Consider the following 18,455-nt stretch of genomic DNA (forward strand, 5'->3'; position numbering starts at 1 on the left):
CTCAATCCATTGAAGGTACCTAAATATAATTCTTTTAAATTCTTTATCAGATAGATCAAATAGCATTTCTTCCCCAGGAATATTTTCTAGTTCTGAATTTTGGTCACTTGCTCAATATATCTTATCCTGGTGTGTGGGTGTGTGTGCACGTGCATGAGTGCACACTCACACTTCTGATTTGAAGTTGTCTGCAGTCTCCAAAGCATTGTGATAATATTGTATTTGTTTGTTGATTGTATATTTGTTTGCTTTCCCCCTTTTTTTTTCTTCTGGTGTTATTTTGTTTTAATATATCTGGGCAATGGGGCAGGCATGCTACCATGGTCACTAGTTTGGCAGCACTGGGGCATTCACCACCTGTGACTGGGTGGATTTGCTACTGAGTGGGAGTGTGGGCATGAGCCTCTGATCACTGGTCATGTAGAGCAGCTGAGGGCAGGCTGGTGAGTTTTGGTTGTCCTCTGTCATCGATCCAGTAGTGCCTGAACAAGTGGTGCCATTTGTCCAGGAGGTGGAGCAGCAGGTATGACAGATATAGCTACGTAGGGTTGCTCATTCCCAATTTTCTGGTCATTGATCACAAGTATGGATGCTGGCACAGTCCTGGTGAAGTGGAGCTACTTATCTGGTTCTTGACCTGATTGGAATGCTGCTTGCATTCAAAATGGTGAGGCCATGCTAGTGTGCAATTCACTGCTCCATATACCTCCTTGTTCACTTTTTTGTTCAGTCTCTTCCTCTAATTGGTATTTGATCTACTTCTTTATTCTTTCCTTTGAAGCTCTGGGTTCCAGGATTGCCAACTGTATCTGTCCTACTTGGTTTCTCAAGTCTTTTCTGTACAGAGTCTGGACTGTATATCTATCTAGTGTGCCATCTTGGATCCTCCTCCAAACCTAATATCTTTTGAAATATAAAAACAGCTTCTTAGACACAGAGAGAAACAAGCACAAAGAAAGAAAGATGCCACTTGGAGATCACCAAGGAACCAAGACATGCCAGGGTTATGAAATTTTATGCAAAGATATTTCCCCAGAACAGAGAAAGCCTTCCCCTAAAGCTGGCATACTTAGTTCAGACTTTTAGCCTAAATTGTGAGGAAATAAATTTCTGTATGTTAAAGCCACCCACTTGTGGTATTTCTGTTACAATAGCACTAGATAATTATACACATCACTTTTTGTTGAACTACTGGGTGTTCTGCAAAGGTGTGACACTCTCTCCCTTGTCATCTTGTCCTAGCTGACCAGAGTCCCGGTGGAATCCTGCAGTCAGTACAGGAGCTGTAGCGAGTGCCTGGGCTCCGGTGATCCCCACTGCGGCTGGTGTGTGCTCCACAACACGTGAGTACTCAGTATGCAGTCAGTGTCCTCCTGCCCCCCACACCCTCTGAGCTCTGCCTCCTCTTCTTCTTCTCAATCATCACCTTCTTCCTTTTGATAGCTCCTTCCTTACCTGTATTTCCTTACTCTTTCTTCCTTTACCATTTGAAATTTATCTCCTTTCTCTTGTTATTTGTGACTTCTCTTTAAGTCACCAAATTCCCATAAAACATATCAGGGCATGGCCATCTGAGAATGCTGATGGGACAGGATATGGATGTCACACTGGATAAATCTACCCTGAAGGGCTGAAGGGAGAGAGATTCCTGGTTTTCCTGACTGTGGACTGACTTTCTGGGACTAAACACAAGGAAAAAGGCATTGGCTTTTCCTCCAAGGATCATATGGGTCACTCAATCATTTCCACTTAGAGATTCAGTGTCAAGTTAGCATACCCTTTCAATATCCCCACACAACTTTCTGGCCCTTGAGGTGTACAATTCAAGTGTTAGCACTGAGACCCTTCCTTCTGCTGTCTTGACCTTCATCACTGGCTGTCAGAGCCTCCTGGGCATGGGGTTTTTGGACCAGCAGCATGGTCCCAGGGTCTGGGCATTTGTGCTATGTTTTCTCTGGTGTGCTGGCTCCATTTTATTCTCAGAAGTGGGTAAGAGGGTGTGGGCACTGCAGTGGGGGCAAATGGTCAGTAAGTAATGAACTGTGGAGTGGGACACTTGGCCCAGGCCATCAGCCCAGATATGGGGGAGGGAAACTGAATGAGTTGTATGGGTAAAAGTGCATTGTGGGCTGGGGATGCTGTACACAGGGAAAGTTGGGGGGTAGGAATCCAGACAAGGTTGGGGAAGGACAAAGAGCCTCCTGGGACTTTCACTGATCCCTATTGATCTTCCAGATGGTTCTATTGTAATTGCATTCTTCTCTTCCTGGGGGTCCTCGCCTAGAATTGCCTTCTTCTAACTGGTACCTAGGAGTTCTGATGGCGTTTCCCCTTGGCCTTCCCACCTATCTTATCTCAGCTGACATATCTTGCTTGTGTGTGCCCATGGCCATACCGGCCCTTAGTAAGTACCAGCTCTCAGAAAGCAGGGCTGTGTAGCATTGCTCCCTGGACCTGGTACCCAGTGCAGAGATGATGAGCATGCTGCTGCTGGTGGTGCCTGCCTATCTGCAACAACATAATCTGTCCTCCCTCTCAGAGTTAATTGCCAACAAGGACCACCTAACCCCAAAAGTGGGCAAGATGAGTATGTCTCTAGCTCATCTAAAATTATATCTATAGATAGATACATGGAGATATGTTTTGATTCTTTTTCATGCCTACCTTTTAAAATTTTTCATTGAGGTGAAATTCACATAAAATAAAATGAGCCATTTCAAAGCGAACATTTCAGTGGCATTCAGTACATTCACAGTGTTGTACAACAACCATCTCTATCTAGTCCCAAGACATTTTCATCACCCCAAAAGGAAACCCTGTACCATTAAGCAGTTTCTCCCATCTCTCTAGAGCCCTGGGCAGCCATCAATCTACTTTCTCTCTATGGATTTCTCTGTTCTGGATATTTGACATAAATGGACTCATATAGTGATGACTACACTGCATTTTGATTTTTTGTGTCTGGCTTCTCTCACTCAGCATAACATTTTCAAGATTCATCCTTGTTGTAGCATGTGTCGGCACTTCATTCCTTTTGATGGTTGAATAATGCTCCATTGCATGGCTATACTAAAATTTGTCTATCGTTCATCTCTTGACAGATATTTGAGCTATTTCCACCTTTTGGCTATTGTGAATTGTGCTGCTCTGAACATGCATGGCCATGTACTTGTTTAAGTCCCTGTTTTTGTCTTTCGAATATGTAACTAGAAGTGGAATTGTTGGGTCATATGGTCATTGTGTTCTAACATGTTTTTAAGGAAGATAGAATTTTTTTAATTTACATACAATGAGAAGCACAAATCCTAAGTGTCATACATTCAAAGTTTTGACAAATGCAAACACCCATGTAATCCACACCTTGTAAAGATGTAAAACATTTCCATCATCCAGAAAGTTCTCTCATGCTCCTTCCCAATGATTTCCAGTGGGAGTTTCTTTCTTGGCTCCTCGAGTTCAATTCAAGACAAGCACAAGCTCTTTCTTTCATTTAAATGAGTGCAAACTGGACATGCAGAGCTTGGATTGACATAAGGAAGTGGGCCAAGCAGGAGAGAGGGAGAAAACTGAAGACAGGGGACAGCATACTTACCTTGAGGGGCCTCAGTTCCCAGGAACTGCCTTGGGGAGTGTGATGTCCATAGACTCAGACTGGCCCATAGAGTCGCCAGACCAGCCTGTTCCCTGTGTGCCAGACACTGTGCAGGGACATGGAGGTGGCTACGTTAGATAATCTCTGCCCTGAGCTTCTCAGGAACCTGGACTTTTACCCAAGGATGGGGAAACCAATTGCCACTGACTTGACTCTAAATCATGGCAATCCCATACACGTCAAAATAGAACTGTGCTCCACAGGGTTTCCAGTGGCTTGTTTTCAGAAATAGATCATTAGGCCTTTCTTCCATGATACCTCTGAGTGGACTTGAACCTGTACCGTTTTAGTTAGCAGCCAAGCATGGTCAATGTTTGTACCACCCCGGGACTCCTAGGGATGGGGATGGGGTGTGTGTGCCCTAGAATCTGTGTGTTTCTGGGGCCCCCCGAGAATACTCCTGTACTGAATGTTGAAGAGCAAGACACACCTGACTCTCTGGAAAACTAGGGCAAGAGGGCATCAGAAAAAGGATTCTGAGAGGTGTCAGGAGAGGGATGTTTTCTCAGTTGCTTAGGCCAACTCTTCCTCTGGTTGTAAGGAGTGAGGTGGTGGGAACATTATGGGGAGAGAAGGAAGCAGAAGAGGTGTGTGAGAGAGAGATGGGAAGGGGCATCAACAGTTGGAGGGTGGGCCCCTAAAACCTGGTGGCTCTGGTGCTGAATGGCCTATTTGTCCCAGCCAGGTCACAGGTAGATTGCAGACCGGACATGCATAAGGAATGCTCATGTCATTTAAGCCCTCCTTGCTGTTACTCACCCTCCATTGTCATGAAGCACTCACCTGCCAGCCCAGTAGCACCAGGGTCCCCCAGTTGCTTTTTTGCCCATTTCTAATGGCAGCAACAGCTTCAACAACCCCAGGTATTTACTGGACACCAGTCTTGAATCTTTCTTCCAGGCCATTCCCCTCATGCCTGCCCTTCCTATCCGACCTGGGTGTAAGTGAAAACAAGCCTCTGTCCCAGGGTGCATGAGCCTGCCTTAGTCCTTGCACAGCTGTCTCCTGTTCTGGGGCCCCATGCCCAGGCTTGGCAGGCCAGTCCCTCCCTCCCTCCCACCCTGTGGCTCCATGCCCAGCCAGAGAATCCTATCTGAGACCCAGAAGGTAACAGGATCCTGCCCTGCAGACCAGCCGCATCGATTGGCCCAGACGTTACCTTGCTTAAGAAAAGTCACCCACGTCACTCCTGGGAGGCTCATGTAACCCAAGACATCGACAGGGAAAAGATAAGATTGGCTTTATAAAGTCTCTCTCTTAGCCCCTGGTGACCCTTCCTCTTTCCAGATTTCTGCTATTGGAAGGATGCCCTGGCCTGCAGGGGTTTGGCACAGGCTGCTTTGCAGGATTCATTTCTTTTCTTCTTTGCGGAGTTTCTGTCAAGGAGAGAATGAAAGGAGAGGCACTGCCTCCCAGAGCAGGGGAAAAGAAACACTGCCATCAAGTCGATTCCGACTCATAGCAACCCTAAAGGACAGAGGAGAGCTTCCCCACAGGGTGTCCAAGGCTGTGAATCTTTATGGAAGCAGATTGCCACACCTTTCTCCCACAATGTGGCTGGTGGGTTCAAACTACTGGCCTTTTGGTTAGCAACTGAGTGCTTAACCACTGGGCCACCAGAGCTCCTTCCCTGAACAGAAGGGCTGGGTTAAAGCTAAGACCCAGGCTGGGTTCTGTTTCCTCTACTATCAATTGGTGATAAGAAGAGCCATCTTTGAGCCACAATGTTTGAGGGGTGTGCCTGGGACACAGTAGGTGCTCCGTACTGGAGAGGAGCCCTGGTGATCCTGTCTATGTACTTGAAGGCCATGGGTCTACCCCAAGGCCTCCTCCATGCCTTCTTACCCTCTTCTTCTCCCCAGGCCAGAGATATGTGGCTGGGTAGCTGATACAAAGCCACTGTTGGAGAATGTTCCTCCCTTTGGGCACCTCCAACAGCCACACCATTAGGTAGCATCTCCAGCCTCTGAGCCTCTGCTGCCCACCTGCCACCTGGGAAAGTGCAGAGAAAACATGTTGCCCCATAAGCCATTGCTGAGTGAGCTCTTGATGAAGCACATGCTGATTCCAAAAGCCCTTCTTTGCTTCTTACTTGCACAGTCCATAGCCTTGTTTTACAATTTCCTTTAACCTTCTCCCAAGGGCTACTTAATCCTAACTTGATAAGCCAATGGTCTCTCCCCAGGCTCTTTGCACTGCAAGCCTTACTTCTTCCAGGAAAGAACCAAGGAATCTTTTTTTTTTTTTTTCTTATTACAAGAAGTTTCAACTCTCCAAGCTTCGCCTGCCATGGGATTGATAGAGAAGCTGGACGTTGACTTTGCTTCATGATGGCTTTGACCTGGTGTCCCCAGAGGCTGAGCTGTAGACAGAGGTTTAGGGCAGGAAAGCACATTTGTCAGTCCCGGGGCCCCTTCCAGTCCCTGACCCTGAGCTACAGGTTCCTTCTGGAATTCCTGTTCCCTTGAAGGCCCCGGGGGGTCTGCTGGAGCCCTGCCTTACCTCCCTGTGACATCTCTGGGGTGGGCTCTATGTACCTAGAGGCCACCAACATGGACTCTTCCGGTGGACTCCCCTGGAGGTCTGAGCCCATTTATCAATCCTCCTGATTTCCAAGCCATCTTATCTACCCCACGCTCCCCACTGATGCCCCTGAAGGCATCCTCAGAACAGCTTCAAGTCTGGCAGTGCCATCTTCTCATATGAACTGGAAATGCCTCGCACTCTACAGTAACTTTGAATGTCCCTCCCAGTCTAATGGCTCCCCTAGGGAGCTGAGGTCCTCAAAGGCATGAAGCCAGGGCACACAGAGACCACCATTCACACCTTTGCCTCAGTCCTGCCACACTGGGCTGGAGAAGATGGAGGGGACTGGCTTACACAGAGCAAAGGGCTCCCCTACACCACCCCTGCTGGAGCAAGAGATCATAATGGGTGCAGTGTAGTGTGTGAGCTGAGAAGAATCAACCAGAGCAATTGTGGGAATGGGTGACGTGTAAGAAGTACCATCCTCCTTGTTGTTGGCGGGATTATAACACAAATGGATTCAGCTGTCCTGAGGTGCTTTGCTTTCTCCCCACCCCCTTCTCCTCCTTCTCTCCTCCTCTTCTCTCTATCTCCACTCCTACTCCTCTCCCACCTCTTCTTCCTTAACCTCTCCTCAACTTTATAGAAATAGATAGATCCAAATAGTGCCACTTACTGATGAGAAGAGAGTCAGCCCACTTCCCTGTCTCTTTTGGCCACTGTTAAATGTAGGTTTGCTTCCTGAAATGAAAGAACCTCTCCATGATCCTTTTTCCTACCACTTAAGCTTGTAGCATAGTGCCTAAGGCACTTGACTGCTAACCAGAAGGCTGGCGGTTCAAACCCACCAGCCACTCCTCAGAAGGAAGATGGGGCAAACTACTTCCATAGTGATACTGTCTCGGAAACCCAAAAAGGGGTCGCTATGAATCGGGTACAACTCAATGGTACATAACAACAACAACAAGCTGTATATTAATCAGATCATTCATTTGAGATATGGACAGAAGGAAGCCAAAACAAGAATCCATCATGCGACCCAGGGCAGAGCATGGCCTTTCCCTGCAGGCAGTCAAGCCCATTGTGTGAAAGGAGTGTGATGGGGCAAGACCATGTGGTGGCCACATGAGCCCAGGAAGGTTCTTCATCCTCTGTCTCTCTTCACCTGCTGATTCTTGTGGAGTCCTGTGGTCTCTTCCTGCCTCAGTGACCTACTTCATCCACTGAGTGAGGACCAGGAGGTATGGACAAATCCGACATCAGGAGGTCATCAAGTTGGCTTTATAGATCTTGAAAGATGGCAAAGGGATGGTGGGTTAAGTTGCAACAGCTGATGGTAGAGGGTAATTTATAGTATAATTTCTGCCTTCCTGTCTTCAGGTTTACCCAAGGACAACTTAAATATTTAGACTTCCACGAGGCCATGGTGTCCTTCCCTGGATTCTGTTGTCAATCCTGGCACAGAAAGGTCTTCTCTGGTCTGTTGTTGCTGTTAGCAACTGTGGAGTCAACCTTGACTTATGACAACTGACCAAAGAGCTCCCTGGTCATGTACCATCCCCATTAACATTTGCAGCTCAGACCGTTGTGATCCATAGGGTTTTCATTGGCTGACTTTTAGGATATAGATCTCCAGGCTTTTCTTCTTAGTCTGTCTTAGTCCAGAAGCTCTACTGAACCCTATTTAGCATCATAGCAGCATGCAAGCCCTCACTTGGTCCACCCTTGTCACATGAGAAACTTCTTTCACAACCATCTGCCTAGAAAGTTATCCTTTACTATTCATTCTGTGTTCCCCAAGCCACACATCCATAACTGCATATTTCTGTGGGCATTCCAGAAAGCAAGTGTAAGGATATTAGAAAGCCCCATCTCTTCCCTCACCAGAAGTCCTAGATTGGAGACAATGACCAAAAAGCCTCTCCGTTCTCCTACTAATGTAGGTGTTCCATGTTCATTTAGCTTTTCTATCAGGCTCCTTGTGATATCTCCCACCCCCTTGTTTCTGGGTCCTCATGTTCTGTGAACAGATTCCCCAAATGGTACACTTTAAACCCAGGCCATGAGCACATGAACTGTGAAACATTGGGGGTCATTTGTGGGGAGAAGAAGCAAGGCTGGTGCACCAATGCCAATGCCAGAGTGCCAGGGAATAGACCAGAAATGACCCCTCTATCTTTGAGGCATGCTCCAGTAGGACTCCCAGGTCACCACAGTTCCATATTGAAATTTGTTTGCCCTGACAGCAGCACTGGGAGTTAATATTTCTATTCACTGTTCTTAGGAAATTAATTTCTAGGGAACTTAATCACCACTTCTTTCTCTCTCCCTCACCCCCTTCTTTCCTCCATTCCTCTCCTTTCTAATTTTCCACTTGGCTGGGAATTCTCCAGCAGTGAAAGTTCAGGCTTAGGGGAGGGCAGAGGTAGCTGCTTCATTAGAGAGGATAATCTCATTGGAACCACTGGCTTGAATAATAACCCTTCTGAAGGCCCAGGCCTTTCTTCCCAAGAGCTGTTTTCACCTCTCATCTTGGGGCTGGAAGGGCTAACTGCAGAGAAGTGGAATGAGGTAAGGTGGTCAGAGGAGAAGACTCTGGGGCCCGGTGTGTCTTCTATTGCCTGCTTCCTTATGTCCAGCTATCAGTCCGTGTTTCAGAACAGGGATGTCCATAATGGTAGCATTTCTGAAAACTCAGAGTCGCATGTGTCTGTTTTAGTTGTCACTGAATTGGCTTGTACTCGTGGCAGCTGTACATACAGCAGGACAAAACATTGTCTGGTCTTATGCCATCCTCATGACCTTTGGGATGATTGAACCCATTGTTGTGGCTATTGTATCAATGCATTGCATTGAAGGTTTCCCTCATGGTCACTAACTTCTGATTCACCAAACATGATGTCCTTTTCTAGTGATTGGTCTTTCCTGATGATGTGTTCAGTAAGTAAATCCAAGTTCTGCCATCCTTGCCTCTAAGAAACATGGCATACACATTGTGAGTCCATATGAGCCCCAGTTTTCCTACCTGGAAAATGGATGGAGCCAGATCTTCCTTCTGCCTAGAGGAGGGTCCTACAGTGGAGCTGAGGGAAAGGCTCGAGGAAGGCTCTGGAGCTCCTTTGAAGTAAATTTCTAAGGCAGCCCCCTGACAGGCATGAATGAACTATCTGTACCTTTCCCAGCTCTTGCCTGGGTGAGTGCGGAATCATAGTTCTAGGAAATCAGAAGGCCATGACTTTGACAGACCCCATGAGGAATCAGAAGGAATTCATCCTCCTCCTCCATTATCCCATCACATTGAAGGTCAATTGTCTATGCTGTTGGATATCTGGGCCTCCACCCTCATGGACTCTGAGATAGTCAAAATGTCAAAGGCATCCCTGGTACTGACCTTAAAGTTGACTTTCCACTAAGATATCTGAGTTCTCAATACCCTTTGACAGTTGCTAAGAAAGCAGAGCAACTTAGACCATTCTTTTCTTCTTTCCTCTTCCCACCCTCTGGGACTCCCCATCTCAGATCAATAAGAAAACCACTACAGCCACTTCTATCATTGTCTTTGATTTGCCCCAAGGGTCCAAATCCAAGAGAAAACCTGAGCCTCTGTTTCAGCTGCAGCTTTGAGGGGTTGGATGAGGAAGGCAGAGAGGGGATGGGATAATACCCACCAGTTACCACTGAGCTGATATCAACTCATAGCAACCCTATAGGACAGAGTAGCACTGTCCCGTAGTGTTTCCAAGACTCTAATCTACTTTGTAGAACCAGACTGCCACATCTTTCTTCTATGAAGTGGCTGGTTCAAACTGCAGACCCTTCGATTAGCGGTTGAACATGTAAGCACTACACCACCAGGACTCTTCAGGATTATATCAGTAGCTAATATTTATCAGGCACTTACTAGGAGATAGGGGCTGTTCTAAATGCTTTACTCACATAATCCCATTTAATACTGATAATAACTCTATTAGGTGTTGTTGGGTACCACTGAGTTGATTCCAACTCATGGCAACCCCATATGGCTGAGTAGGACTGCCTCATAGGGATTTTTTTGGCTGTAATCTTTACAGAAGCAGATCACCAGGTGTCCCCCCACCAATCAGAAGCATTGGGTGGATTCCAACTGCCAACCTTTTGGTTAGTAGCTAAGTGATTAAACCACTGTGCCATCTGTCAGGGCTCCATTACAATGATTTCCCTAAGTGCAATTCTAGTCTGCAACACATGGTGTTCACCATGAGATGGAATTGAGTCAATGGCAGTTGTGGTATATTGTCCCATTTTATAGATAATAAAACTGAGGCACCAAGAGGTTAAATAATTTGCCCAAGATTACATAGTTAGATTGTGTTATTGTTGTTAGGTGCCCTCAAGTCAGTTCCTACTCATTGCTACCCTGTGTACAGCCCTGCATCATTCTCACGATTGTTGCTATGTTTGAGTCCATTGTTACAACCACTGTGTCAGTCCATCTCCTTGAGGGTCTTCCTCCTTTTTGCTGACCTTCCACTTTACCAAGCATGATGTCCTTCTCCAGGAACTCGTCTCCCTCCAGAAACATGTCCAAAGTACATGAGATGAAGTCTTGCTATCCTCATTTGTAAGGGACATTCTGGCTGTACTTCCTCCAAGACAGATCTGTTCATTCTTCTAACAGTTCATGGCACGCTCAATATTATGCCCCCAACAGCACAATTCAAATCCATTGATTCTTCTTCAGTCTTCCTTATTCATTGTCCAGCTTTCGCATGCATATGAGACATTTGAAAATACCATGGCTTGAGTCAGGTACACCTTGGTCCTCCAAGTGACAGCTTTGCTTTTAACACATTGAAGAGGTCTTTTGCACAAATTTGCCCAGTGCAATAGATAATTTGGTTTCTTGACTACTTTTTCCATGAGTGTTAATTGTGATTCCAAGTAAAATGAAATCCTTAACACCTTCAATATTTTCTTCATTCATCATAATGTTGCTTATTAGACCAGTTGTGTGGATTTTTGTTTTCTTTATATTGAGATGTAATCCACACTGAAGGCTGTACAGTCTTTGATCTTCATCAGTAAGTGTTTCAAGTCCTCTTCACTTTCAGTAAGCAAGGTGGTGTCATCTGGATATCATAAGCTGTTCATGAAGCTTAAGCTGAAAGAGCTGAATAAGCCTCAAAATGCAATATTGCAGGACTCTGTGGGCAAAATATTGAACAACACAGGAAGCATCAAATAAGATGGAAGGAATACATGGAGTCACTACACCAAAAATAATTGGTTGATGTTCAACGATTTCAGGAGGTAGCATATGATCAAGAACCAGTGATGTTGAGAGAAGTCCAAGCTGTACTGAAGGAATTGGCAAAAAACAGGGCTCCAGGAACTGACAAAATACCAATGGTGATATTTCAACAATGGAGGCAATGCTGGAAGTAGGCACCCATCCATACCAAGAAATTTGAAAGACAGCTACTTGAGCCACTTACTGGAAGATATCCATATTCATGCCTATTCCAAAGAAAAGTAATCCAGTGGAATTTGGAAATTGTCAAATAATATCATTAATATCACATGTAAGTAAAATTATGCTGAAGATAATTAATTATGCTGAAGATAATTAAAAAATGGTCACAGCAGTATAATGACAGGGAAATTCCAGAAATTCAAGCTGGGTTCAGAAGAGGACGTGGAATGAGGGATATTATAGCTGATGTTAACTGGCTCTTGGCTGAAAACAGAGAATATCAGAAAGATGTTTACTTGTGTCTTATTGAGTATGCAAAGGCATTCGACTGTGTGGATAATAACAATTTATGGATAATGTTGCTAAGAATGGGAATTCCAGAATGCTTAATTATATTCATGAGGAACCCATACATCGAAGAAGAGGCAGTCATTCAAACAGCACAAGGGGATATTGCATGGTTTAAAATCAGGAAAGTATGTGTCAGGGTTGTATCCTTTCACCATATTTATTCAATCTGTGTGTTGAGCAAATAATCCAAGAACTGAACTATGTAAAGAGGAATGCAACATCAGGATTGGAGGAAGACTCATTAACAGCATGCAATGTGCAGATGAATAGTTAGATCGGATGCTTAAAATTGTGAGCTATAGGTGCCTTCCCAGATTAGACCTAGATGTGGGGGGAGGCTCAGAATAATTGGTTTGGAGCTCTCTGGATATGTGCCTTCCCCCTCCCCCCCAAAAAACAAAAAAACTGTTGCAGTTGAGTCAATTCCTACTCATAGGGACCCTATAGGACACAGTAGAACTGTCCCATAGTGTTTCCAAGGATTTAGATCTTTACAGAAGCAGACTGCCACATTTTTCTCCTGTGGAGCAGCTGGTGGGTTTGAAGTACTGACCATTCCATTAGCTGGCAAGCACTTAACCACTGCATTCCAAAGCTCCCTTGGAGGAGATGTAGCCACATGAACTTCAGAAGCAGCAAACAATGCAAGTCCACCTTGCCCTGGAAGCCCCCAAACAAGTGTCTTTGGAGTCTCTCTTCTCTCTCTGCATGCTTGTTTGGTAACTGCAGGTGAGTTTGTCCTGGAAACACTCCCTTTCGTCTTAATTTTTCCCCTCTCTTCTTAATTTAATCAAAGGCACTTGTCAGGCCTCCTGATTGCTCTTGGAAACAGGAACTTCAAAGTTGGGGAGTTGGTGAATAATTTAAGCCTATGCAGCTCACTGGGTTTGCTTTAATGGACATAATAACCTATTAATAGCGATGTCAGAGCAGACACCCTGGAAAAGTCCATAACATTAGCTTAATGGCTGCAGGTAATAGAGTCCTCACAGAGGAGCTCGTCTGGGGAATTAACTTCTAGTACTTTGAGGCAGACACTCTTGCTGCCATCAGTCAGCTAGAGCAGCGAGGAGTGCCATGCAGATGATCAACCTCCTCTCTGGCCTTTGATGGCCTAGGATGGGGTTTCCTAGAAAGGTCCTGGAGAATTTATTTTTGTCCCAAAGTCACAATAATACTCAAAGGGCTTCAGAGTGAAATGACAAAATAGTGATTTAGCCAATGGAAGAAGATTGTTGTTGTGGAGTTCCCTAGAGTCAATTCCAACACATAAGGATCCCATATGAAGAGTAGAACTGCTCCATAGGGACTTATAGGTTGTAATCTTTATGGGAACAGGTCATCAAGTCTTTTCTCCCATGGAGCTGATGGGTTTGAACCACTGCCCTTTTGATTAGCAGCCAGGTATTTCACCATTGTGCTACTAGGGATCCTTTAAAAAAGAAGATTTGAGAAAGGGAATTTTAAAGTGCAGTCATGTATGTAAGGGGAAATGATTTCTGTCTATCCTTGTCTGTCCAATCTAGAAGCTTCACAGAGGTAGAGTCCCATGGTCAAGAGTGCAAGCTCCAGTGTCCTTCCAAAGTAGCTGGTGACCTTGGACAACTTACTTAACCACTCTTCTCTCAGTTTCATAATCTACAAGGTGGAGTTTCAAATGACACCTATGTCAGAGCATGGTTGGGAGACTAAATGAAAAAAGTGTAACCCCTTGTCATAGTGTCTAGTAAGCACTCAATAATTTGTTGTTATTGGGGGCCGACTGCTAACCAGAAGGCTGGTGGTTCAAACCCACCAGCCACTCCTGGGAAGGAAGGTTGGGCAATCTTTGGTAGTGATACTGCCTCAGAAACCCAAGGAGGGGCCGCTAGGAGTTGGGTTTGACTTGACAGCAGTGAGTTTGGTTTGGTTTTGGGTGCCATAGAGTCAGTTCCAACTCATAGAGATCCCAGAAAGTTTTCTAGGCTGTAATCTTTATGGATGAAACTCTGGAGATGCTTGCTAATTTATGCCAGAAAATTGAGAAGACAGCTATCTGGCCAACCAACTGGAAGAGATCCATATTGGTGCCCATTCCAAAGAAAGGTGATACCACAGAATGTGGAAATTATCAAACAATATCATTAATATCACAGGCAAGTAAAATTTTGCTTAGGATTACACAGTATATTGACAGGAATTCAAGCCAGATTCAGATGAGAATATGGAACAAGGAACATCATTGCTGATGTCAGATGGATCTTGGCCGAAAGCAAAGAATACCAGAAAGATGTTTACTTGTGTCTTACTGGCTATGCAAAGACATCTGTCTGTGTGTATCATAAAAAATTATGGATAACATTGAGAAGAATGGGAATTGCAGAGCACTTAATTGCACTCGTGAGGAACCTGTACATAGACCACAAGAGGCTGTCGTTCAAACAGAATAAGGGGATATTGCATGGTTTAAAATCAGGAAGGGTGAGCATCAGGGCTATATCCTTTCACCATACTTATTCAATCTGTATGCCAAGCAAATAATCTAAGAAGCTGGACTATATGAAGAAGAACATGGCAATAGGATTGGAGAGAGACTCATTAACAACTTGCAATATGTAGATGACACAACCTTCCTTCCTGAAAGTGAAGATTTGAAGCACTTTCTGATGAAGATCAAAGACTACAGTCTGCAGTATGGATTCTACCTCAACATAAAGAAAACAAAATTCCTCACAACTGGACCAATAAGCAAAATCATGATAAATGGAGAAAAGGTTAAAGTTGTCATGGATTTCATTTTACTTGGACCCACAATCAACACCCATGGAAGCAGCATTCAAGAAACCAGATGTCATATTGCACTGGGCAAATCTGCTGCAAAAGACCTCTTTGAAGTGCTGAACAGCAAAGATGTCTTTTGGAAAACTAAGGTGTGCCTGACCCAAGCCATGGTATTCTCAATTGCCTCACATGCATGTGAAAGCTGGACAATGAATAAAGAAGACTGAAGAAGAGTTGATGCCTTTGAATAACGGTGTCGGTGAAGAATGCTGAGAGTACCATGGACTACCAGAAGAATGAATAGTTCTGTCCTGGAAGAAGTGCAGCCAGAATGCTCCTTGGAAGTGAGAATGGCCAGACTTCATCTCCCCTACTTTGATCATGTTGTTAGAAGGCACCATTCCCTGGAGAAAGGTATCATGCTTGGTAAGCAAAAAAGGGGAAGTTCCTCAACAAGATGGATTGACAGGGTGGCTGCAATGATGGGCTCAAGTATAGGAAAGATTGTGAGGATGGCACACAACTGGGCAGTGTTTTGTTCTGTTGTACAGATCATTCTGAGCTGGAGCTGACCCAACAGCACCTAACAATAACAATAACCTTTATGGGAAAGAGAGCCCTGGTAGTGCAGTGGTTAAGCGCTTTGTTGCTATATGAAAGTTCAGGAGAGAGATGAGGCAGTCTGCTTCTGTAAAGATTTACAGTCTTAGAAACCCTATAGAGCATTTCTACTTTGTCCCATAGGGTTGCTATGAGTTAGAATTTACATGACAGCAAAGGGTTTAGATTTCTTTTGGTTCATCTTTACGAGAGCAGATTTCTAGCAGAGTCACTGGCGGATTTGAACTGCCAACCCTTTGTTTAGGAACCTAATGCTTAACCACTGTGCTACCAGGGCTGCTTACTCCTTACTCAGTAACTTACAGCTTTGAATGTATTTTTTAGGATTGTCTTTTTCTCTTGCGTTACCCACCCAATTTACTCTGAGGTCCTCCTTTGTGACTGTATGCCTCCCTCTTCTTCACCTTCAGAGGGGCAGCTTTAGTCCACAGCCTTCAGTGATTTTTCACTTTGCTAAATCCCCCTCTCAAACACCCCTCTGTTAGCCCACCCTTCCCCACAGCTCTTCTCTGGGCCTAAGAGTTATCCCAAGATCTGAGTCAGGTGTCCAGGTACCTTCTTCCCCACTTCTCTCCCCACACCACATCAGTCTGTTTCCTGAGGCAGCCAGGCTCTCTCCATTAACTCCTTCCCATGTAGGCTGCACATTTTTGGCAGCTGTGTTCTCCACTGGGCTCTTTGCTCAGTGTTCCCTCTGTCCTAAAAATAGTTCCTGGCTTCCCCCTTCCTCTGCAAACTCACTTCTTGTTAATCAGAAGAGATCGGCCACTCAGGAGTGAAGTCCCGGAATCTCATATGAGGACCCTGCTGCACCTCACCAAATAGCAGAATTGGCCATCCAGAGTTCTGTAATAATGACAACTCAGTGAAGTTCCATGTCCACACGACTTATCTAACATGGGTTGAATACTGTTCCCTGGAACTCAGCTACTGCTGTGCAGTAGACTTCCACTATAAGACACACATAGGCCAGGCTCCAACTTCAGAGCATGAATGTCTTCCCTGAGAACTTATTTGGATGGTTGACGATAGCCATGTTCCTATGGACATCTTTCATAAGCCCTCATCAGTTTGGACCATAAGTTCACAAACCATATTGGATCTGGCCTACTGTGATATAGTGCACCTTGTACAACACAAAACATGAAATAGTAATAGCAGATCCTATGTAGTAATTGTCACGTACCAATCCAACAAATCCCAAATCAATCCATCCTCTGAACTTCTGCACTATGCTCTCTTGAGCCTTCCTTTCTGCCCTCCCACCTACTCACATCTACCTCTGTCTGGTGGGACATGAGAGAGACAGGGGACTCAAAAATGAATGAGGCATAGTTCCTTCCTTTGAGGAGCTCATACGTGGTAGGAGAGGACTGCATTTAGCCCAATGATTGCCTTATAGCCAGGCAAGTTCTAGGCTGTAAGAAACCAAAGTGCTATGGGACGGTGAAGAGGCTCATAATTCTGCCTGGTTGTGGTGGGAAGTTTCACAGGTGCATGATGGTTGACCCATGTCTGGAAGGATAGCTAAGAGCTGATCAGGTGGAAAAATGGAGAGAGGGCAGTCGAGACAGAAGAAACGGCATCTACAAAGACAAGGAAGCTTGAAAGGGTACATTATCTTTATGGAAAGAACAAATCTTAGTTTGCCTAAGGAAGGGAGGAGGGTGGCAAGGATGGAGACTGACTGGGGAGGAAGAGTAGACTAGAAAAGTATTCAGCACTCTGTTTATCAGTGATGAGTTTAGGATGACTCTCAAGTTTCTGCACTGAGCACAGCAGGTGATTGGAATTACTGCACTTTTCTAGTTGGGACCTAGTGGAGGAAAACCAGGCATGGGGAAGGTCCAACCTGGTTGACAGGTCTGAGATGGACATGTCTGAGCTCAGAGTCGGGCCTCTTCCTGGAAAAGGGCCCTTCTCCTGGATAACCAGGGTTCTGTCTTTCCAGGTGCACCCGGAAGGAACGATGCGAACGCTCCAGGGAGCCCCGCAGGTTTGCCTCCGAGATGAAGCAATGTGTCCGACTGACGGTCCATCCCAACAACATCTCCGTCTCTCAGTACAACGTTCTGGTAAGGGTCATGGAGTTGGGGCTAGGGATGCAGGGAAACTGTATCCCCACCACGCAGAGCCTCAGTCCAAGGCTCCACAAGACACTGGGCCTGGTCAGCAAGAGCACCACCTCTGGAGCAAGGTCTGGGGATATTCAAGAATTAATGTCCATGGGAGAGAGAACCAAAAGAGACAATATGCATGGTGAGTGAAAAGACAGGGAAACCTTAATACTGAATTTGACAAAAGCTGTCTTTGTTCTTAAAATGAGAAAGGTATATTCATGCAGAATGAGACAGAGTTAAGAAAGGGGTCCAAGTCTTACAGAGGGCAATTGGTGGTTGGTATTGCCATTGCTCCAAAATTGGGAATAACAGAGGATGTGTTTGATCACCAGCACCTCAATTCTGCCCAGTGTTCCTGCTCCCAAATTCCTTACACATTCATGTTTCCTAGGGCCAAGTCCATTCAGATTCTAGATGACGTTTCTTTTGTCTCTTCACTTTCCACCACCATGTATAAACCGCCCTTGTAATAAGATGGGTCTTGCCTTCCCTGTGTTAATATCATGTCTAATTGTCCTGTCTCTTTACCTTTTCTCTGACCTCTCTTTCTCTCCCTTTAATCCATATCCTCCCTTTCCATCTCTCCATCCTCCACTCCCTCCCCCTGCCTGCCTGTTCACAGCTGGTCCTGGAGACATACAATGTCCCAGAGCTGTCAGCCGGAGTCAACTGCACCTTTGAGGACCTTTCAGAGATGGATGGCCTGGTGGTGGGCAATCAGATCCAATGCTACTCCCCAGCAGCCAGGGAGGTGCCCCGCATCATCACAGAGAATGGTGAGCAGCTGGGCAATGTTGCCTGGCAAGCCTCCTCCAATGCTGAGAAGGACTCCTGGTGGTTGTGGAGTCTGAGGCAGTCTATGGCGGGGAGGCCCCAGAAGGGCTGTGGGCTGTGGGTATGTTGCAGGAAGACGGGGTGATATATCCCCCAACTGCCCTTGGAGTGGATGGTGGCCAGCCTTCTATCTCAGCCC

At 45.5% G+C, this 18,455-nt stretch overlaps 1 protein-coding gene across 1 annotated transcript in view; it reads left to right on the top strand.

Moving 5' to 3' along the window:
- The window catches only part of PLXNA4 (plexin A4), a 497,799-nt gene that overhangs the window by 367,742 nt on the left and 111,602 nt on the right, over nt 1-18,455 (top strand). The window contains exons 4-6 of the mRNA XM_007953478.2: nt 1,243-1,343; nt 17,314-17,437; nt 18,105-18,258. Of these exons, the coding sequence (XP_007951669.1) occupies nt 1,243-1,343; nt 17,314-17,437; nt 18,105-18,258 (379 nt within the window). The remainder of the gene's footprint in view (nt 1-1,242; nt 1,344-17,313; nt 17,438-18,104; nt 18,259-18,455) is intronic.

Source organism: Orycteropus afer, unplaced genomic scaffold, assembly GCF_000298275.1.
Source record: "Orycteropus afer afer isolate SDZICR_OR568_19922 unplaced genomic scaffold, OryAfe1.0 scaffold00397, whole genome shotgun sequence".
In the NCBI taxonomy this organism is placed as follows: Eukaryota; Metazoa; Chordata; class Mammalia; order Tubulidentata; family Orycteropodidae; genus Orycteropus; species Orycteropus afer.